Raw genomic sequence first — 23,656 nt, 5'->3', positions numbered from 1 at the left:
ACCAGCTGGCACCTAGCAATATTTTGCCCTGAGAGTGCTACTGCCATGCACTTTCCTCTGCTGACCTCCCTAAATTACATCATTATAAAGTGAAAACACACCATCCAAAGTGGAACATTGTAACTCACCATAAGTAACTAAATCTTATAGTCACATCTCAGAGATTCATAGATTCACAGCATGGTTCAGCTTGGAAGGGAACCTCAAAGATACCTAGTTTCAACCCCTCTGCCATGGGCAAGGACACCTTCCACTAGACCAGGTTGCTCCAACCTGGCCTTGAATACTTCCAGGGAGGGGGTATCCACAACCTCCCTGTGCAACCCCCCTCTCTCTCACCACCTTCACTATACAGAATTTCTTCTTAATATCCAGTCTAAATCTACCTTCCTCAAGCTCTCAACTTCAACAGGGATCTTCTCTATGAGTACATGTCATAGCAAAATATTTACATTTTACTTGACACCACTCTGTAGTTATTCACAATCAGATGAAACTTCATCTGCTTCTCAGCCAATCTCTTGTTGTTTTGGCCAGTTCCTATAGATTAACTATCATCAATTCCCATCATGGTTGTTCCCCTTTGTTTTCTGTCATGCAATACAGTCACACAATACTTCTTGATTCATGATTTTCTGTTCTCCACCAACCTCACCAGCACATTCTCCTGTCCAAGGAACTTAAGTTTTTACAGCAGACACAGCTCATCTCTATAAAATATGAGGCAGATGAGATCTGCCCTTGGTTCTCAAGTTCATGACTGACTCCTCTAAGGAGCAATGAGGAACCTCATCTTGTTATATAAAATACTACAAGCAAAAGAACCCACAAACAGGACAAACAACTCCCTGAGGAAGTTACAGATTGCAATCACCGAATAGATAGATCATTAACTGGCCAACTGTTTCATTGTTTGCATGACAGAGAGAATGAAACATGCCTGCTGCAAAGTTGGGTAACAAAACTGAAGGAAAAAAAAGAACACCCAACTCACTGGCAGAAGAAAAAAAAAACTTTTGCAGAGTCACTAACTCAAAATGGAATAATTAAAACTCCCACTTCAGAAGCTGCTTCTTTGAAGTGGAACTGCAGATCTCTATTTGCATATTAGGAAAGCTTGTGTCGATTTCCATGCTCCATCTGGGCAAGAGATTGCAGATGAGGATGACAAGGTTCTGAATTAGGACAAATCAAGTGGATGCAGACTCATGAAATCCTGTAGAGATAATTATGAGTCTCCTAAGATAGTGCCTTTAGTATATTAGCATGGTTTCCTCCCTCACCAGTAAATATATTTTAAAAATATACAATGTCTTCACGTCTGCTGTTTAATACATCAGCCCTGCTGAAATTCCTGCACCCTTCTATTTGGTCTAAATTCCTGCTTTGTGGCATACAAGTAAATGAAAAAAAAAAAAAGAAGAAGAAGAAGAAGAAGAAAAAAAGTTGCAGCAAAGATGCAAATTGTAGCACAGAAACTTTAGAGATCCTGCTACCTAATGCAATCCTCTCCCTACATGAAACAGTCAAACTTTCTATAAAATGGATGGAGAAAGCCAGAGTCAATAAAACAGACATCACAAAAGCCAGCTATCTAAGCAAACACTGTCCAAGAGACAGGGAGTCCTATTTGTCCAATGGCAATGGGTGCCTCAACCACAAACCCTTTCCTTGGGTCAGTTGCTTAAGCCAGGCAAATCCTTCCTCATAAACAATGATGAGAGAAACCCACATGCTATCAGATTTAATATCTCAGTGGTTAAAACAGTCATCAGTAAGGTGAGTGACCAGTTTTCAAATCTCTGCTCATCCCATATTAGTTGTCCTAGCCCATAGGCTATTGAGTATTCAGAGGCAAGGCATCTTGATCTCACCTGTTTGAAGTTGTTCCACTTTGTATAACTAATTAAAAGATAATTGGAGTAAGTACTTGAACATGACTCTCTCACATCTCAGGTTATTGCCCAACCATTCAGCTAAGGATTCAGTCTCTCTTTGTTTCTGCAAGGTTCTTAAATCATGTAGGCACTTCTGAAAATCCTATGCTTTGTACTTTACATACCAGCATTCTCAGAGCAGAAAGTCACATTCATTTCAGAATTACCACTACAAACATCCCCCATTCTTCTCAAATTCAGTACAATCCTTTGCTCAATAGTGACAGCTAGGTGCTTTGTTTGGGTTGTTGGGTTTGTTTGGGTTTTTTTGGGGGGTGGTTTCTGTGCAAGCAGAAAACCAACTTCTGTGGTTCTTAGTTTGGAATCCTTGCTTGGAAAAGGCAATGAAAAGCCTCAAAGAGCGTTCATAGATAACAGAGTAAAGGGATATTGGTCTTTCACAATGACTGATGATTGTTCTTTGGATTCTAAAAATATGGTATTATAGGCTTCAGAAAATACAAAATGTGATGAACAGCTCTCTGCCCTAAAGAGCTTGCAAAGTAAATGACAGAGCTGAAACACAAGCAAAGACACAATATAAAGCACACATCAGGAGAAACACAGATTACAAATCCAGGATAATGAAATACAATTGAAAGCTTGTAAGGTATTTCAAAGTAAAGGCAGCCTGGTATAATAGGCATTTGTTCAAGGACTGTAAGTGCATTGTGAGCTGATAGAAGAACAGTATCAGACTAAAGAAGAAATAGTTCAACAAGTGGTACAGAGGACAAAGTAATTCAAGGAAGGCTGTTCAACTGGTCTACACACGCAGTAAATGTTATCCCAGTATAAAACTTGTAAATCTTTTTATTTCATTTCAGCTTACATGTCCTATGCAAAAGTTTAACAAAATAAAATAAAATAGAATTCCACCAAAAATAAAAGCACGAGAAAAGCAAGACTGCATAAAACATTGATCTATAACTATTTTAGTTCTGCCACTGGCAAAACCTTCTCCACAAAGTCTCAGTTTCAAAATGTGAAGTAACTGCAGTCTGAGATGGGGGAAAATTTTAGAAATGTTGGTTGAATAGTGGCTTAGGAAAAATGAAGAGTCCAACAACAGTATTGTGAAATGTTAAATGCAGCAACATTATACAGGAAGCAGGGGAAGATCTGATTCAAAAAGACCAAAATTTTGGCTGTGTAAAAACACAGTGGCTCATTTATGGTTTCCAGAAATGTTTTTGTGACACAACATTCTGTTAGTCTTCAGCTTAAAGGAGTTCTTCCCCATAGCAGAGGCTTGCGGTGGTACAATACAGGCACAAACCAACCTTCAGAAGAAAAAGTTAGTCTTTTACAACATTTAATTTCTGTGGAGATTTAAACACTTAAATATGTCATTACAAAACAAAATGACTCAGTACAGAAGCAATTCAGATGTACCAAAATGCATTAGTCATTCAATAAAGCAGGCACCGAGGATTTACTAAAAATACTTTACCAAAAAAAATAACAACATATATTTACTTTACTGAGTGGTTGTTGTGGAAAGCACATAAAACCAAATCCTGTACAAATCACTCTCATTTCCCTATCCCAAAATTGCCTGCTGTTCCTAGTTCTAAAGGAGCACAGCTAACTTACATCTGGTTTCCAGCCCTTGTGTTCTGCTTTGAACAGCAGTGCAAAAGAAAACAATGCATGATATGATGTGATGTGAAGTGATATGATGTGATCACAAGGCAAGTAAACAGGGCAGGGAGCTAACTAAAAAGCAGCACGAGGAGCTCTCAGCCAGGCAGGAGTCTCACTAGGGACAGAGTTAACTTGCATCAGCTTCCTACTCATCTAGCCATGAGACAATGTAATTTTGGGAACACCAGCAACAAGAAACCCTGTCATCTGCACACAAAGACAGAAGCAAAGCAGTTAATATGGCAGATGGATTGCTGGGAGTGCAAAGAAATCTCACAGATGTCACCAAGAAGAGCTACTCCAGACGGTGATATGCCACAGAAGGCACCAGTGCAGCCTTTCTGGTACTTTGGCAACCTCAGCCTCCATGGTAGTGCTGTGAGTACCTTCTGTCACGCTGGGCTTGGACTGCTCAGACACCCAGTGTTCTTCCCTGGGACACGGAGCCAGGGAGGTTTGTTCTGACCGAGTCACTGCTATTGCTCACTGAGGAGCTGACAAGAGAGGTCAGCAACCTTCACTGCATCAGGAATGCTGCACAGGAGACCAGGAGGATCTTTCAAGACATTTTGCTAAGATACACACTTGTAACCCATTGGGTAAGACCCATGGAAATACAACATAGCAGAGTAGAGACTGACAAGGACATTCCCAGAAGTGGAGTGCGTGTAAGAAAACTTCCTGACGCAGCTGGTGGTGAGGCTCCCTGTTAAATCTACTGTTTACAAACAGCTGGATGGCCATCTTGAGCATAGTGATAACAAAATGGTAGTTTTCAATTCAAAGTAAAGAGAGGGGTCAGCAGAACTTCCACCTTGGACTTCCTAAAAGCAGAGTTGGGCTTGTTTAGGAGACCAGTTCTGAAAGTCCTTTGGGAGGCAGCCCTGAAGGGCATAGGAGTCCAGGAAGGCTGGACATTCTTCAAGAAGGAAATCCTGAAGGCACAGGAGCAGCTGTCCCCATGTGCTGAAAGATGAGCCAGCAGGTTAAAACACCAACCTGCCTGAATAAAGAGCTTTGGCTGGAACTCAGGAAGAAAGGAAAAGTTTATGACCTTTGGAACGAAAGGCAACTCAGGAGGACTATGAGGATGTCATGAGGTTACACAGGAAGAAAATTAGAAGGACCAAAGAACCTATTAGGCATGGGGAAGAGTGGCTTGAAAGCTGTCAAGAGGATAGGACCTTGGGGTGTTAGTTGACAGCTGACTGAATATGAGCCAGCAGTGTGCTCCCCTGTGTGAAACAGAAGAGTCCATCCCTATTATCCAGGTGAATCTGTTTCTTGTTCAGAGCCTAGATCACTGATGCAGAGAAACTGTCAACATTCACCTAGACTTTTAAACCCAGACTACCTCTTGCTGCTAACCTTTGTGGGACAGAGGGGATACAGCCTAGAAAAACCTTGAGCAGTTCAAATGGAACAGAGAGCTCAGTGCAAACATGACAAGGCAGAAAACCCAGTGGAGCACTCTTCAATCTTTCTAGTCAATGGAGAGGTCTGGCTATGAGATGTAATCAGCAGACTGATGCTTGGTTGCGCAGCTGCTGGCATCAGCAAGATTTTGGTTCTTTGTTTATGATAACTCTTACAATTAAGATGAACTACTACAAAGATATGGAAGTTACTTGACAAAGAGAAAAACGTCTCTCTGAAGAGTCTCACTATTCTAGTGACTCTCTGAAGAGTCTCACTATTCTAGTGAGATTGGTTTTGAACTAGATTGACTGAAGAACAGATACGTGGCCCAAATGTAAGGGGAGGAGAAAGTATGTGTAAGAAAAGGCCACAAGGGGAAGCTACACATTTCTACTTGTACGGAGGGCATGCAAAGGCTTACTTTAGGTGTCTGGATACTAATGTACAGAGCTTGTCCAAAAAACCAAGAAGAAATGGAAGTCTACGCAGAGAGTTCTGATGTGATCAGGCTCACAAAGATTAAACAGGAAGCATCCGTGTACAGTGTCATGGAGACTGTTCAATGACAACAAGAAAGGAAGAAGGGCAGTTGCACTTTTCTTACAAACCACCTCCTTGTCTATGCAGAGGTCCAGTGTGAAACCAGAGATGTATCTGACAGGAATCTTATGGTCAAAAGCAAAGGCAAAAGCAACACTGGCCAAGCAGCAGCAGGGCCTCTTCAACACTACCTGCTGTAGAGGATGAAGCGGACATGGCTATCTACAAACATCTACCAAAAGCAACTCAGTTACCAGCCTTGGTCCTCATTAGGGATTTCAATCACACGGACACCACAGCATTCTGCAAGCAATCCAGGATATTTCTAGACTTCATTGGTAGTAACTTTTTAATGCAAATGCTAGAGAGACCAAACAAAGGTAATATCCTGCATGACCTCTGTGCACAAACAAGGAAGAACAAGTGACAAATATGGTCACAGATAGCTTGGGAACAGTGACCACAAGCTGATTATATTCAGGATCCAGAAGAAGACTGGGGAGATCAGAATAATTAGGACTCAAGATTTTATGCAAGTGGACTTTGGTTTTACTCAGGAGATGGCTCAGCACAACCTCCTCTGAGTCTGTCCAAAAAAATGTGCGTAAAATAGCTGGTAAATTTTTACAGAAAATGTAATGAGCGCTCAGGAACAAATAACCCTGGTGTACAAGAAGATCAGAATACTCAGTAGAAGACCCACTTGACCAAGCATGGAGCTTCTTCATGAACTGTAATTCACAAAGACAGCACACAGCAAACAAGAACAGGCAACAATAAAAGAGTACAAAAGCACTACTTTGGCACTTAGGAACAAAGTATATTTCAAATTAAAACAAGGGATATAAAAAGCAGCAAGAGGGAATTGTGTAAGTTCAGAGAGAAAGTAGGGATGATACTGAATGGGGGAGACAACCCAATGGCTGTGCAGATTGAAGTACTCAGTACGTTTTTGCCTCAATTTTCACAGGATGTATTCAGATCTACAAGGACTGATAAGATTAATCTGAAAATGCTGAAAGAGTTGGCTGATAAGACTCCAAGAGTCCTGCCTGTCATCTCCTAAGAAAAAACATAATCACTGGGGCAGGCCCCTGAAAACTGGAAAAAAGCTCTCAATATTCCTGTCTGAAAAATGCACAAGAAAAATAACTCAGTCAACTATAGGCCAGCTAACCTTACCTCAGCTCCTGGCAAGATTACATACCACATCCTTGTCAAATCCACCTCCAAACATGCAGAGAACAAAAAGGTCATCAACAATGATCAACATGGACTTATAAAGAGCAGTTCATGCTTGATCAAACTGATTGCCTTGTGTGATGAACTGACCTGAAATACAGATGTGGGGAGAGTGGTGGATGTAATCAAATGGTCTGGTAGGTAGACTGAGAATTACCAGGATGGCTGGGCTCCGAGTGTAACGCTCACAATATACATTAGTTTGATATCCAGCTGGCAGCCAGTCCCAAGCAGAGTATCATGGTGTTGAATAGGGCTGAAAATGCTCACCAATGACCTGGCTGATGAAACACAAGGCACTCTCAGCATCTTCTTAGACAGTACTAGTCTAGTGGTGTTTGACACATCAAGCAGCAGAGCTTTAATCAAGAAGGGCCATGAGGAAATTCAGGCCTTGAAATGTCCAGTTCAATAAGAACTGCAGCTTTTCTGGGGCCTGGTAACCCCATCCATCAGTGCATAGTAAGAACTGATTTGCTTTGTAGCAACTCTTCTGAAAAGGACAGGATGGTTACGATAGAAGCCAAGCAAAATGTGAGGAAATATTCTCACTGGTAACAAGGCAAATTTGGTACAGGCTACATTAGGAGCAGTGTGGCCAGCAGGATAAAGAAATTACTCTCCTTCTATTATATGCAGCATTGATTGGGTGATCACTGAAATACTGCACTCAGTATCAGACTTTCCAGTTCAAGAGGTCTATGGAGAAACTGAAGTCCAGGGAGGAGCCATGGGCTCATGATTGATAGAAGTTGAATCAGATGAGTATTTTTAGTCTGATAAATGGGAGGCTAAGACAGGCAAAAAATACTTGAAGAATTACAAAAATGGTGAAGCCAAGCTTTCCTCAAGGAAACAAAAGGCACAGAAAATAATCCTTTTTTTCTGACAGTGCTACCAACTTAGTGCTTTCTTTTTTAAAAGTCATGCTTTGTTGTCTCTTATTCAGTATCTCTTGTAGGAAGTGGCCCACAGTCACAACTTAGTTGACCATATATATAATCCCAGTTGGACCACCTTTCTAGCTTGCAACACTGGTGATGGATATATAAAAGGCATTTTTATGTTCACTAATCCAGAAGTCTCAAGGACCGATCTTAAAACTTTCAAATTTTGATCTATTAAAATAAGTCCAAAACCCTATGCTGTACAGTACCTCACCATCCACGAAAAATATTCCATTTTGTGCAGTTCAGGTTAGAGCAGGTAACTTAAGCTGGAATTTCATCAAACTTTTAAGAAAGGTCCCAGCAGACAGTCACCCAGAACTGTAGCTCAGCTCCTCCTGTCAATATTACAAGCAAGATTTGTTATTTAGACAAGTTATTAAGTTTTTCTTGGGCATTAAGGGAAAAAACTGCCTGCAAGACAAGGATCAAGCTGAAGATTCCTTTCTTTGGTCCAAGTGGGTGTAGCTCTGATAACTTCAAAATGGATTTTATCTGTTAGTACCTAATTATTAAATGGTTTGTGTGGTTTCATATGACATAGATTTGAAATGAGCTTTGAGATTAAGAATTTTCCAATTATGTAACAATGCCCAGAGCAGGAGCTGTTCATTTACTTATTTTTTTTTAAATCACTGAATATATGAGTGAGAACACAGAGATAAATTATTAAATACTCTGAAGACTTTCCAAATATTAAAATTATGGAGGAAAAAAAGCAGTTTTTACATAGAGCTATGCTCCAACATAGTTTTGAAACAGAGTAAAAATGCTATTCTTCTAAAGCTACATAGCCAGTCAACACAAATTTCAGGATGCAGTAGTGCTTGTGGACTTTCTGTTTTCCATGTGCTTTCTGATGCATAAAGAGCACTACTGTACTGGATTGAAGATCCATCCAGCGTGTTCTCTTGTCTTTGAAAGTGGTCAAAGCAAAAATTCTGGAGAGTATAACAAGAGTGCCAAATAGAAAGATCTTCCCCTGCTTCCTACAAAATACTTTTTTTATTTCTAGCAACTTGCAAGTTAGGGATTTTCCAAGATATTGACTGTGTTTGAATCTTTACATCTAATAGAAGTCCATGAGGTTTTCTTCCATGAATTTATCTAGTAGCTTTTTTAATCCATTAATGCTTCTGGTCTCCACAACATTCTGTCACAACTACCTCCACAATGTAATTATTCACTGTGTAAAGTTACTTCCTTTTGTTGGTTTAAAACCTGCTGCTGGAAAATTTCCTTCAATGGCTCTTTGTTTCTACATAACACATCGTGAACAAGGACTTCTGTTCCATCCACGACTGTATACCCTGCTATTACAATCACCTTTTATGTGAATTAACTGACAGTTCCTCCTTGGACAGAAGTAAAGCTACATCTAGGATTCTCAGGAGGTGCTTTTTGTTTTAGCTGGATTTTCTCCTTGCCATAAAACACTGTCTTACTAAAAACTTAACAGACAAGTAAAAAAGAAACTAGTATAAGGAGGGATTAACATAAGGCATTTGGGTTTGAGTTTTGCAGAGTTTTGAAATGGCTGTATATGTTCCCTTTGAGCTGTAATATACAACTATAGTTATCTATGCTGTGCATGTAAACCTGCTTGAAGGGATTCATCTGATATATGTTTATAAGCCAGGCATATGCAAACCTAACTGCTAGATTAATGAGGACTGACTAGCTATACTTGGGTCTAATTAGATCATAGAGCGTTGGCAGAGACATTTGTCATTGTAATTGATGGGGCAGCTCTGTGCAAACCCAACTGATGGTCCAGGTTCTCTTAAGACACTGTTCAACAGGATCTCCACAGCTCTATCAGATTTTGTCTGCCAAGATATATAATGCACTGCTGTGGACCAAGAGAAGATAATGGTTCTGTGAGTCTTCTCCCAACAACAGCCAATTCTACTTTTGGTCAAAAGAAGACGAGAAAGCAATTCTAAAGCCTAAGCAGGCTGTAAGAAGGGAAGCAAGGGGAGAAGAAGAGGAGTTGCCCACCAAACTGAATGTAATCAGCATGCCTCTGGGGAGAAGAGGTGGTGATGAGGGCTCCAGTAGTTAGTGGAATTTCACAGACAGTAGTGGTTCTTATGCAAGGAATAAGGGCAGCGGGGTTGTTAGTAGCTAACTCCAGAAACACCCTGTTCCAATAGATAATTTTACTGAACTGGGCCAAACTGCCACTAGGGCAGCCCAGCAGCTCAACTAAGCATAAAACTATCCATGAAGAAACATTTGATCTACAGCCCACGCTTCATCATTACAACAATTATCACACACCACAAAACCACACTTCATAATTTTTTTCTACTAGAGCTGCCATCTTCCCAGCAACCCTTGTAAACTCTCCATTGCATCCGAGCCTGTAGTATGCTCTCCCCACACAACAGACTGCTGGGCAGAAAATAGCATCATAACAGCTTTGAACGGAGGATGAGTATCGAGTTGAATAAAGACGGAGTTACTCACACAGAAGCAGTGGCAATGCAGTAAGACACCAACACTTGAAAAGAGGCAGAAGACCTAAGAGTAGCAACATTATAGAGCTTTGTATTTTTCTGGTTTTGTGGAATTTATCAGCTGTAGTCTGTGTTGGTACATATTAACAGCATTTACACTTTACAAGGAAGTCATGTGTGTATCTGATACACACATTTATTTATTGTATTAATAATAAGTATTATATTTATTGTATTAATAATACAATAAGTATTATATTATTGTATTAATAATACAATAAGTATTATATTATTGTATTAATAATAAGTATTAAATATTTCTTATTCACCGTCAGTGTTAACACACAAGCTCAAGGATGAACAAAACACTTCAGCTAGTTAAATCATCTTACTCAGACTATGTACTTAGTTCAGCTGAATAAGTTGAGAACCCAGAAATTAATCCAACTTGCCAATCATTATTATCAAGCACAGTGTTTGTAACTCACAGTAGGTTATCAACAATGGGACCACACTTGAGAGATACTGTGACATCTGGTATTGATTTCTGGCAGGATTTAAGTCTTTTTTGAAACCTCCACCTCAAGCTGGAAAGATAATAGAATGTGTATGTTCTACTCAGCAGATGTATTTTTTTTTTAGAAGGCATTAAAATAGGTACAGTTACATACTGCAGCAAATCACAAACACAAAGAAGTCCTGCTGCTTCCTTTAAATCAAAGCCCTGAACTGAATATTTTTATTGATAAGACCAGTTTAAAATCATACTAGGAGAAAAAGTAAACGTTTTTAAATGAGTGACTTAACGTTTAAACTTTTAGGGGAGAAATATTAAAATACTCAACATACATGTAGTTTCTGGAAACAATTATGGTAATTAAAACAACACTGAACATTTGGAGAGAGACATTTTATGGAAAGCATTTCAGAACTGCCTCCCCAAAGACACTGATCCACTTGGGTGTGTTCAATTAACAGGAAAAATTAATTTCAAGTCAAAACCCCTGCTGCTGAGAATCATCCAGCATTTGGCACTCCCATTCCCTGGCCCCAGCTTTTAAATCCTTGGACTGCCAGCAAGAGCTTTCTAGATGAGATGGCTAATGTGAAAGACAATTTTCACTACTGATCAACTGAAACTACAACTTCATTGTTTCCACTAACAAGTTTCATCATCAACAATAAAAAATAATCCACGATTTGAAATGAAGGTGGTCTTTTAATTTGCACTGGCTATCTGTCTCAACTCCTACCATTTTCATTATGTTTCATAATTCTATCTTATTCCTCTAGGCTAAACTAAGCCAGACAGACTTAACTCACATTGACTCTGAGATGCAGACATTGCCTAGAAAAGCAAGGATCCAGAACACAGAGACCTCTGGTCGCCCTCTGTTATGACCTTCTGGAATTCCAGAAACAGTTCAGACTGCCAAGTACAATCCTTAGTATTAAAATAAAAACCATTTAAAAAACGGAATTCCTATTGCTTTGAATTTTTCCAGCAGGGAAAAGCAAAATTAAAAAAAAATCTCTTTACAGACAGAGATATGGGATGCTGTCCACATGACTGAGATTGTGGTTAAACTAGATAGTAAATTTAGTTTCAGTATGTCTAGTACAAGATCAAAACCACCACAGCTCCATGACACACTGATGAAGTGCAAGCCACTCTGCCAACTCTAATTTTGCACAGTTCTGCTCCATCAGGTAGCGTCCGTCCTTCTGCAGCCGGCCTGTAGCCAGCACAAACATGGTATCATGTGATCTGGCTTATTGGATGACAATGTGCTACCAGGTGATTTGGTGCTGAACAAAAGCAGCATTAATGAACATGGGACCACAGCCCAGGGCAGGGAGTGAAACATTTTGTCAAGGTCAACCTCACAGGTTCCTGGTGGACCTGAAAATAGTATCCAGTCCACCTTAATCCCTGGCCAGTTTACTACCTACTTGGGCAATCCTGCTGCCCAACATAACAAACAGTTTTCTAACTATCATGGAGTTCTGAGGGCTTTTTGGCATATTCATTCTAAATAGTATCCCTGCTGCCACCCTGTCTATGGAGCTGCGACAGTCCTAGATCCAGAACATTTCTTTTCACCAAAATCCTTGATCTGCTAACCAGCTAAAGCCCCTGCTGCTCCACCCATAAAAGCCAAGGGCCATTTCAGCAACTACAGCATAACACTGCAAATACTGAGGAAAATGCTTAGCTTGACAAATACAAGTAACCACAGTGAAGTTAAATAAACCTGTGTTCATGTGCAAGGGTTTCCAAGGTTTAGTTCCCAAAAACAAGGACATGCTTTTATGCTTGCTCTGAGACATTCAGACACACTACTGAGGATGTGTTCTAAAATCCACATAAAATACTACTCTTATTTCTTTATATACTGCTATATATACTAAAAAAGTATTTTTATTGCAGCCCATCAAATGTGAACTCTAGTGTACTATTGTACAACTATACAAATAGCGGCTTCCATCAAATGCCTGACCCAACACATGCAGAGACAGACACAAAAAAGTAAAGCAAATATCATAAAGCAAATATTAGAAACATGTTGAAATCCATCCTTGTCCCAGTTTCTGCAGGAAATGGAATACATGCCTCCAACAGTGTCATATTGTTTGAACTACTGTTTGATGATGGAAGTAGGACAGAGCAAACACTACACTATTGATTATGAATTATTGAAAGAAACTGCACTGACAAAACTTTAAAATGTTAAAGACCTCCATAGCTAGTAAAGGCCAGAATTACATTTGCCTGTAAAAGTTTTAGGCAGCCCTATGGCACTACATAATATGCAAAGGCATAGAGTCACAAATTATTTTCCTCTAACACCCTGCCCAAGTCACGATAATTTCACAGAATCATACAATCAAAGAATGCTTTGGGTTGGAAGAGACCTTTAAAGGTCATCTAGTCCAACCCCCTTGCAGTGAGTCAGGGATTATCTTCAACTTGATCAGGATGCTCAAAGACCCAACCAACCTGACTTTGAATACTTTCATTTGCATGGAAATTTCCATGGCATCTACCACTTCTTCGGGCAACCTGTGCCAGTGTTTCACCACCCTTGGTGTAAAACATTTCTTCCTTACATCTAGTCTAAATCTCTTCTCTTTTAGTTTAAAACCAGTAGCCCTTGTCATATAGGAACAGGCCCAGCTATAAAGTTTGTCCCAATCTCTTTAACAGAACCCTTTTAAGTACTGAAAGGCTGCAATAAGATGTTTCCAGAACCTTCTCTTCTCCAGACTGAACAACAACTCTTTCAGCCTTTTTTCATGGGAGAGGTGTTCCAGCCCTCTGACAATTTTCATGGTCCTAAATCGATCCAATCTGATCCAATGTCCATCTCTTGCTTATTCTGTAAGATGAATTAACAGTCTGAAGTGACTTCATGAGCAGTTAGCAAGCAAACAAGCAGTAAAGAGCAATTCCTGTTAGCATTCAAGGTACCAAAGTAATGGCCAAGGAGATATCCATTGTAAACAAAACTCTGAAGATTAAGCAAGCTTTCCAGAAATCTATTTACTATTTGATGGGAGATAAGACACTGCACAGGTAGAATATCTTTCATCAGAGGATTGACTTGCTGATGTTGATGCAGTTCAGTACACTGTAAGTGAACTTTAAGCCAGATTCACTAGCTTCTAAAATTATAGAGACAAAAAAATTAAAATTTTAGTGAAAGACTACAAGAGGTATTTTATTTTTCCTACCAGATGAAGAAAATATATATCCATTTCACTAAACCCATTTTCATCATAGCAGATTTCACAAACATCTTTCTGAGCAATTGTTGTGTAGCAGAGAGCTTTTTAAAAAAAAGCACCCAGCATACTAGACTTCAGAATCCAGAAGCACTGATCAGAGAAAATGTTGTGAACTCAGCTGGAAGGTCATAATTGCAGATACAAGTATCATCAGCATACTTTGTTCTAAAAGAGTGCAGCAAGAAGAAGAGCAAAGTGCTCATTAAGAATGTGTCAGCACCAGCCAAAGCTGTTAGTTCCTTGAAACCAGCAAGTTTCACGTCAAAAAAGGTTTCACTGACAATAGGTATGTCAAAAATGTTTGACTGTAATGTGCATCACAGCGTCAGCCGCTGGCAGAGTCCTCAATCAGCTAAAACATATGAATCCCATGGGATTCATAGTCTTCCTGTTACTTAGTCCTATAGAAAACTAAGTGGCAATCTGATTTTGAAGCACAGTCCTGTCTGTAACAGACAGCAGAGGTCATTGATGACACCATCAGTGCAGCCACACAGACTGGACTTGGTCATCACATTAGTTATGCTGTCATAGCTGCACCATCAAGGAGGACAGGAACTAAGTGGAATCACATCCCCTGGCTGACCTTACTACTCCTTCAAAACCCTCACTGCAGGTGGAGCTACCACTACAGAAAGTGTTTTCTTGGTTTAGTTTGCTTTGTCCAGAGAGCTTACTTGGATATATTGGCAGAACCTTGATGCGTTCCCGTGTGGACTACCCTAAGTGATCCTGCTCTGGCAAGGGGGTTGGACCTGATGATCTCTTGAGGTCCCTTCCAACCTCTGATATACTGTGAGACTGTGAGACTGTGAACCTCCTCAAGTGGACCCCAACCAGTACAGTTATGCTGGCAGAGTCTGGGCAGCAAAGATGTTCTCTTTAAGCCTCTTTCATTCTTCTGAGACCAAGGAATAGTGTCCAAGTCACTACAGCATTATATCACAAGTTTTAAGTGAAGAAACTGGAATTCTTCTGAACAGTTTGCAAGTCAAACACAGCCCATGGAACTTGCTGTACAGTATTTGTAAATACAGTTCCTTCCTGCAGATGCTCCTAAATCACTCACAAGCTGCACACATGGAATGGATGTGACCTACACAACGGAAGGCAATTATTCCTCTGCAGGATTAAAACCTACACACTTGGCCATGGCTATAACAGAACTCAACACTAAGTAATCTGCTCTTAATTACTGACAAAATGAACAAAACATTCCCTCCTATCCTCTGCACAAAGAACTTATTAGTCTAAAGGGAACTACTGTCAGGAATACAAAACAAATGTAAGCGTAGTTGCTGTACGTTCTGCAGAGACAAAACTGCTCTTGTATAAGGAATGTGGTGCACTCCTCTTTGCCAAAAGAAGACTGAACATTTGACAAGGTGTGAAGTCACACGTGAATGAATGACCTACACGTCCAGCTTTTAAGCTCTACACAAGGCACACGCCATCAGTTGTATGTAGTTTTACAGAAAAAACTAACACTCAAAGAACATGTTTAATTTCACTTCCTGTGTCCAAACTATAATTACCTTTTATCTAATTTACAGTTATAATTACTCAAGTCAGTTTCCATGTAGGACAATCAAAAACCAAAGCTGTCAGCAGCCACTCACATGGTGATAGAAATGAATCATCTAGTACACAGGAAGGTTGTAGCAGAAATATGGATAAACCTCAAACACCAACGCAACTTCTAATATTTCCATCTTTTTCTTCCAGCTCAACACCACCTCCTCCCTAGCACTCTTTCAACCAGACTCTTCCCCATCTGTCTATATGACCTCATGATTTCCCCGGATCACATCCTTTACCTTTCTGTCTGCCTCTTCCCACTCTCGGTCGGTCCTTCTGTAGCACAGCTGTTAACATTTTTCTTGAACGCATATCCTATGTTTTTCTTCCATCTCACTCAGGTTTAGCTTTTACCCTTCCTCACAGTGCTTAGGCTTAGCAAAAGGCAGATACAATTCAAGTAAGACAAATCGATGTTTGGCAAAGCAGTAACTTACAACAGTAAGTACTAAGCAATCTTTGCCAGATATGCTACTAGCACATTCAACACTTGCTCTCACCTGCAAAACTAGTAAATGAGACCAAGTTCCCTTTCCTTGCAAGAGAAGGAAAAAAAAAGGCAGAAATAATGCAGCATTAAAGTTAGTTTTGTCTTCTTTGTTCTCTAGATCTGTCTACAATACATTGTGATTAATTCTGAGGACTTCAGAAAATTTACTCAAGCTTTTACAGTCCCAAACAAGTAAAACACATGAAATATTGAAATAGTGATGAGAGTCCACCACCAATACCCCTGCTAATCAAGAGAGCAGAGTGGGAAAGAGCAGGCACAATATCCTGGCGTTCTAGCCACTTGAGAGCTCTCCCAGAGTAGGGGACACAAACTGGCTAAGTCAGCCTGAGTCCAAATCACTTTGGTCCACTTCAAGACTATAATGAACTCTGCAAGTGATACTCCAGCTCCATCACTAAAAATAAAGAGTGCTGTCTGAACGTTGCATGGGAAGAACCCAAGTATTGCCTAATGTATTTTTTTAATACCCATTAAAAATGAAAAAAGCAGCAGCAATAGGAGCCCAGTCCTTAGGTACAAGAAAATCCAGTGGCACAGGGAGTTTCCACAGACAAAGGATTTCCCACAGCCTATTGTTGGAAACACTGTGATTCAATTGCTCATTTCTTGCTCAACAGGCTGCTGATTCACCAGAAAAGGATGCTGGTATTTTTCACCTTCTGCATTCCACCTACTGCAGCCTAAGCCAACAAAAACCCAGCTTTTAAAAACATGTGAATCTATCTCAGGCTAGTTCCTACTATTCACCTCACACACTTTTGTTATAAAATCTCTCTTTTTTTTCAGTGCCATTTAAAGCTACACATAATAAATTAGGCATTTTAAATTCCTTATCTTGCTAACTTCCAGTTGGACATTTCACTACAAGGAGGTGGTTAGAGGTGAAACAGAATATAACATACTTTGAGATTCACTGCTGTTTGCAGAAACTACAGACCAGGGAAAAAAAAAGAAAAAAAAAAAAAAACAACACTTTCAAACCCACAAAATAATCAGATAAAATGTGTTTTGCAGCTTGTAACAAATACTGTTAACACCATATATGAAAAACAGTCTGCTTGTGAAAATGAATGACCTGCTGCAAATCCCCAGAGAAAGCTCTCAGGTAAGCAATTCAGATGGAACCAGGGAGAAAGCTAGTGGAAGCTATTTTAAGCCACAAGGCTTTATACAGCTACCTCCAGGTGCAGTCCTAAATTCAGCAACATAATCTGTTTCCCAGAAGCAGATTTTAAACTGTCTCTAACAGGTAACTGGAGATAGGCTGTGCAGTTCTAGAAGCATGGCATGCAGCTACCCACCAAGACAAAGCACTAACTGCTATTTTGTAGAGAACAGATTGTATCTCTGTTCTACTGCAGAAGCCTATATACATGTCTTTGTCTTGCTCAGAAACATTTGTTCAGAGTGCTGGCCATGGAAAGTACAAAAAATTCCCAAGAGTAAGGTAGAAAACAGACAGGAGAAGCGTGGCTAGAGGCTAATAGATTAGCCATTACTGACTTTATAATCCATGTAGACTTTTAAATGTGTTAAATGTCTTGGAGCTGCATTTTTAAAATCTAAGGAATGAATGAGCAGGGAAGGAGCCTGTTTTAGCAAAGCAAGGAATTTCTGATACAACATAAATGAGCTATTTTAAGGGGAAAAAAGAGTGAAAAATGAACCCAATCCTTCCAGGACTTTAGAGATTTTGCACACAACAGATGCTGCTGAATCCAGTCTTAAAAATCATGAATGTATCACTGCCCTACCTAAACCCATAAAATATTTTCACTTCAGTTAAGCAGTTAAATCTGTGCTTGAAAAACCATGAGTGAATGCATCTTAAGTAAACAGGATTTGAGTGCTTGTTAGTGAAGGCACAGGCTTACTCTTTACTCCTAATACTCCAAGGTGTTTTCGATGATGCCTAGGAGTAATGAAAGAAGACACATAGCTGAAAAATTACTTATAACACCATTAGTTAATAGCTTACAATCAAAATATAAACCTATGATGTTTCACTCAAGTCTGGACATATCTCATTAATCTCTAATGATGTGATGACTGTGTTACATTTAAAAATCACTAATATTCCAAATAGAAGAAGAACACTCTGATCCATTCAGTTTCTAACAAATATAAATTAGGATGTGTGCGATTATGGTGACATCTGAGTTGATGACTGCATTTAATGCTTCATTTGCTAACGTAAACATAGTTTTCAACTCCCTTTAACATGTAATATTTAATTATTTGAATGAAGATTTCTCAGTTAATAATCTGACTCAGGACAATTTTAAAAAGGTATCAAAGGAAAATCCTTCTACAAAATAAAAATCATGTAGGCATTTCTCAGAATAGAACTATTGCTTTGCTCTCATGTTTTTGTATTTGTATAGCAAAGAACAATACCAAGATAATAGCAAGACATGTTTAATAAAAAAGCTCTACTGCCTTCATGCTTTGAAACACAAATTTCACATCTTGAAGGGAAATCAGGGATGTGCTTTTGCCTTTTCAAGAGAAAGGCATACAAGACTGACACCTAAAAGTCTATTTGCAGACACTAAAATAGGTTGCTTAGAAAGTTTGAGTTCTCCAAGAATGATGTGGCCCAAATATGAAGTGATCCAAGTATAGACTGCACTGAAACTGACTCTTTCCATGTCAGGATTTGCCTGGCACCTGCACTTTTAATACCTTGCTTTGCAGACTGCAACGGTCAGAAAACTAAGGAGCTGTTTTAAGAGAATGATCAGGGGCAGCTTGAGAGACCGCAGTAGCAGCGGCACCCTGGCATCGACCTAACAGGGTTATTACGGAGTTGAGCAGATTAGTAGAATCCGACAGCCAGGGACAGAAAACCAAGAGGCTGACAGCCCATAACCGTGAGGAAACACCAAACAATGCCGAGCGGGACCAGCCCGCACGGAGAGGCGGTGCTGGGGCGCTGATGGGCGGGGTAGGGCGCTGCCCAGGGAAGGAGCAAGGGAACCGGGGCGCTACCCGGGCGATGAGCAGGGCAGCAGAGCAGGGGAGCCGGGGCGCTGCCCGGGCGAGGAGCAGGGCAGCAGAGCAGGGGAGCCGGGGGGCTGCCCGGGCGAGGAGCAGGGCAGCAGGGCAGGGGAGCCGGGGCGTTGCCCAGGCGAGGAGCAGGGCAGCAGAGCAGGGGAGCCGGGGGGCTGCCCGGGCGAGGAGCAGGGCAGCAGGGCAGGGGAGCCGGGGCGTTGCCCGGGCGATGAGCAGGGCAGCAGAGCAGGGGAGCCGGGGCGCTGCCCGGGCGAGGAGCAGGGCAGCAGAGCAGGGGAGCCGGGGCGCTGCCCGGGCGTGGGCCGGGGAGCGCAGCTCAGCCCGCAGGGAACGCAACCGCTGCGCCCCCTGGCGGCCAGCTCTACCCTAGCCCCGGCCGTGCCCCCCACCCTGAGCTCCGACGCTGGGGGCGCGGCGGGGACGCAGGAAGGATTTGCGCCTTCCGTCCGTTAAAGGCAAAGAGGGAGAAGTCCTCCGAAAGCTGGTCTTCCTCTGCCTAACCCACGGTGTCCGCCGTCGAGCCCCGTTTGCTAATGACACGGAGCTTACGCAACCCGCGCTGTTTGCGTGGCACACCAACAGCCCCGGCACCTGTTGTGCAACTGCAGTCGGGCTCAAGGGCGAGCCGAAACCCTCCTGAAGGTCCTGAAACGCGACAAAGGAGTGGGCAGGTAGCAAACGAGCCCCTAGTGAGTGAAGCGAACAATTAAGAAGCTCACCCTTTATTAAGCACCAGCAAATTCACATGGCAGGATGGCACTGGAAACCAGGCTTCAGGTGCCCGTTCCCACAGCCACTTGTTCATTGCTAACATCAGCTGCCTCCTTCATTATGCAGCTTCCGTCTTCCACCACACACGAAGCAGGCATCACCTGAGACTACAGTCTCTTAACTACAGCCCTCAGTCATTCCCATTCATCCTATATTCCAACCAGTGCAAGAGTGTGGTGGGATGAGAAATTGTATCACACTGTGTGGGGGACCACAAAGAAAAATTAATAGTTTTACTGGCAACTTTAATATTTCACACTCATCAAAGATCTGTCTTTCCAACTCTGTGTTGTTTTAATGTATCATTTCTATCTATTAAAAGACAATATTTAAATAAGGATCTATTTTCATAACTTCAATAGAAGTGGCAGTTTACCTGGTTTACTGTTTCTTCAATTGCTCTCATGTAATGATTAAGTTCTCTATCCATTGCAGCATATTCTAGCATGACATTTTCCATAGTATTAATGTCCTCTACATCATCTGCAAAACAAAATAGTTTGTACATGGATAATCAGTTGTATTATTTTCAGACAGCATTTTTTCTTTACAGATATGAAGACAAGTATTAATGCTGTGAATTTCTAAAGCACCTGTAAGGCAGAGCAGGTGTTTTGAAGCTCCTCAAACATATACTTGGTTTCTATTTTTCAGCTGTAAACCTTGACATTTCTTGGGTAAGTTGAACAAACAGCTTACTCAGAAAGACACTTCCCTGGTTTCATGCGAACAAGAGAGAGTGTGTGTAATTTCATATACCAACACCTAGTCATTAGGCAATCAGTATATTTTCTGCAAAAGTTATATTTCATGACTCATCACATTGCCTCAGAAATAGTCAGAAGACACTTAAATGCCCTCTCAGTACAGTATAGTTCACAGCTATAATTAGACCCTTTATCCCCAATAAACAGCTACTGCAAAATCCAAACAGAGCCAGCATTTTCTAACACAGGCCATAATGGAAGACTGAATAGCACTGGTGAATCAAGCAGTAAAATTTTAACTGCCAGTGAAAATCAATGAATACAGTACATGTGCTTAGTAATTCACACCCACTTTTATTCTCTTCTGCATTCCTCCTTATTTCACTCCTTTCATCTCTAACTACACCTCTGCTTTCCCACTCTAACGCTGCTGTGCATCTGCTTAACTGGATAAGGGCCCCCTGCAGACGCTATGGGGCAAAACAGCCACAGCTGTATCTGCTGACACAAGTTCATGTACCACACCAGATACTGCCAGCTGCAGGAGGACAGCCAGCCACACACCCTTAGCCCATTTAGGAAACAAAGAAATTAGGAAACGTTAGTTTCCACTTCTCCTACTCCTGTTTCTTCCCATCCTGCAGTTCCCAGGTATAAAGAAAACAGCTGGAAGATATGAAGGAGCCCCAAAGTCTGCCATGCACCATTAAGAGTTGTCATTTAACGGAATATTATTCTTTACAAGCAGATTCAGTAGCCATTTATGTTATTTTTAGGAAGAAAAATGTGGTATAGCTTTTAACTTTTGTTGTGGTTTGGTTTTTTTTCTGTGGTGGGTTTTTTGGTGTTGTTTTTTTGTGGTTGGTTGTTTGGTTGGTTTGGGTTTTGTTTGTTTTTTGTGAAGAAAGGAAAATGTGTTCTGATCTGGCAAGCTACTGCACTTCCTAAGTCACTAACTATGTTAGTGTGATAGAGCAAAAAAAACTGTCTCTGCAGAAAGCCAACATAAAGCATTGTGTACAGCCATCTTAGCCTGAGAGCAAAGCCTGAAACTGTTGCTGAAACATCACTCAGAGATATGCGATTCATACTGTATGAAACAGTGATGCATCCAGGAGACAGAAGGGAGAGCACTAAGATATATTTACATACCAAAAAAAGAGTTACATAATAAGCCATAGCATGTGTACATGAAAATTACAGTCGTGATGTTTCCCTTATTTACATATACACTTGGTATATATCCATTTTTCATTAAGTAGGTGAATGGATTTTGCAATCAGAATCTTGGCATTCCTGCCACTTTCTTCTGAATAATCAGCATTTCCTTTTCCCCTTTCCCTTCCCTCCCACCCAATTTCCACATCCTATCTGGCAACTATGATCATGGTCTTTTTCCTTCCTGCTAGGAAGAATATGAAATGCCTTCTTCAAGGCTGACACAAATGGCACTCCATGAATCACAGGAAAGGTTTGTGTAGCAAGTAACTGTCATTCTCCTCCCATGGCCAGAATGAATCATTTCCATGACAGAAAGAAACTACAGTGGCCTAAATCTACTTTTTTTTTTTTTTGGAGGGGGGAGAGAAATGCATTGTTAAACACCAAGAGAGCTATAATAATGCCATCTTTCATAAAAAGTTAAGAATAAGTCTTTAGGTAAAGAATAATAAATGTTGCAACTTGAGAGATGCTTTAAAATAAAGCCCAAAGAGGTGGAACACAGCTCAGGCAAGAGGGACATTATCTGTAACTATGCCCTACATTCTTCATGCACTGACTGTTCCACCCATCCACCAACCTGTTTTAAGTCTCAGTGATGTTCACTGCTGTTTTCCTGTTGCTGTTCTTTCATGCACATGAAGTGTGTTATATATACTGGGAAATCACCAAATGCATCACCAATGCATGATCACAGCCTGCCCCTGAAGGCATTATGGACATAAAGATAGATCTGAAGGACTGTATACAGGTCAGTTGTTCGTCCTTTATTTCTGCTCTTTGACAGATGCCAGAGTCCATTTTCTATCTGTGGTTCAATCCATAGTCCAAGGTGCTGAGAGCTAAGAGGAAATCTCCCATGTTATTCCCAGTCACTCATCTCCCCATCTACTAAACAAGATTGAAATGAAAAATTACATTCCAGGCTATTCTATTTGCCTTTAGAAAACTCTCCTCATCTCACATTACACACTGCAATAACCTGCTGTGCATGGCTCCTCTGCTCCCACCACACTCCCTTCCCTGATGAGCTAAGAGCACTTCTGCCCCTCCCTGGTGAGGAGCAGATGCAGAGCTTGGGTGTACACATACAGGGATGTGGGTGACCGTAAAGTTTTACAGGGAGGCAAGGATCCCTGCACCTCCAGTGTTCCCTAACAATAGACTCCACTGCAGGCTAATTAGAACACACCAGCTGACCTGATCTTACTAGGGAACAAGAAATTTTAAAAGAAAGGCTTACCTCTTCTCACCATCATCCCACAACTCTCTCCCAAATCCCACCAAGCTATTAAGTTTTAAAGCACTGTAATATCAAGAAGAAACAAAATTCTTCTTTTTAAAAGTTTTTGAAAGATTCTAAAAAATTAGCCAGCAATGCGCCCAGGTGGCCAAGCAAGCCAACAGCACCTTGGTCTGTATCAAAAATAGTGTGTCCAGCAGGAGCAGCAAAGTGATTGTGCCCCTGTACTCAGCACTGCTGAGGCCTCACCTCAGATACTGGGTTCAGTTTGGGAGCTCCAGTGTAAGAGAGACATTGAGGTGCTGGAGCAGGTCCAGAGAAGAGCAGCAAAGCTGCTGAGGGGTCTGGAGAACAGGTCATCTCAGGTGCAGCTGAGGGAGCTGGGATTGTTTATTATAAAGAAGAGAAAGCTGAGGGGAGGCCTTATTGTTCTCTACAGCTACCTGAAAGGAGCTTGGGGTGGGGGTTGGTCTATTCTCTCCAGTAACTAGCAACAAGACAAGAGGAAATGGCCTCAGGTTGCACCAGGGGAAGTTTAGGTTGGATATTAGGAAAATTTCTTTACTGAAAGTCATCAAGCATTGGAATAGGCTGATGAGGGCAGTAGTAGAGTCACCATCCCTA

At 41.0% G+C, this 23,656-nt stretch overlaps 1 protein-coding gene across 1 annotated transcript in view; it reads right to left on the bottom strand.

Annotated features, from left to right (window-relative positions):
• The window catches only part of NSMCE2 (NSE2 (MMS21) homolog, SMC5-SMC6 complex SUMO ligase), a 124,094-nt gene that overhangs the window by 75,480 nt on the left and 24,958 nt on the right, over positions 1-23,656 (bottom strand). Inside the window, exon 3 of the mRNA XM_054385503.1 lies at positions 20,238-20,344. Within this exon, the coding sequence (XP_054241478.1) occupies positions 20,238-20,344 (107 nt within the window). The remainder of the gene's footprint in view (positions 1-20,237; positions 20,345-23,656) is intronic.

The sequence above is a fragment of the Indicator indicator genome, chromosome 12 (assembly GCF_027791375.1).
Source record: "Indicator indicator isolate 239-I01 chromosome 12, UM_Iind_1.1, whole genome shotgun sequence".
Classification (NCBI taxonomy): Eukaryota; Metazoa; Chordata; class Aves; order Piciformes; family Indicatoridae; genus Indicator; species Indicator indicator.
This window is presented reverse-complemented; position numbering and strand designations above follow the sequence as displayed.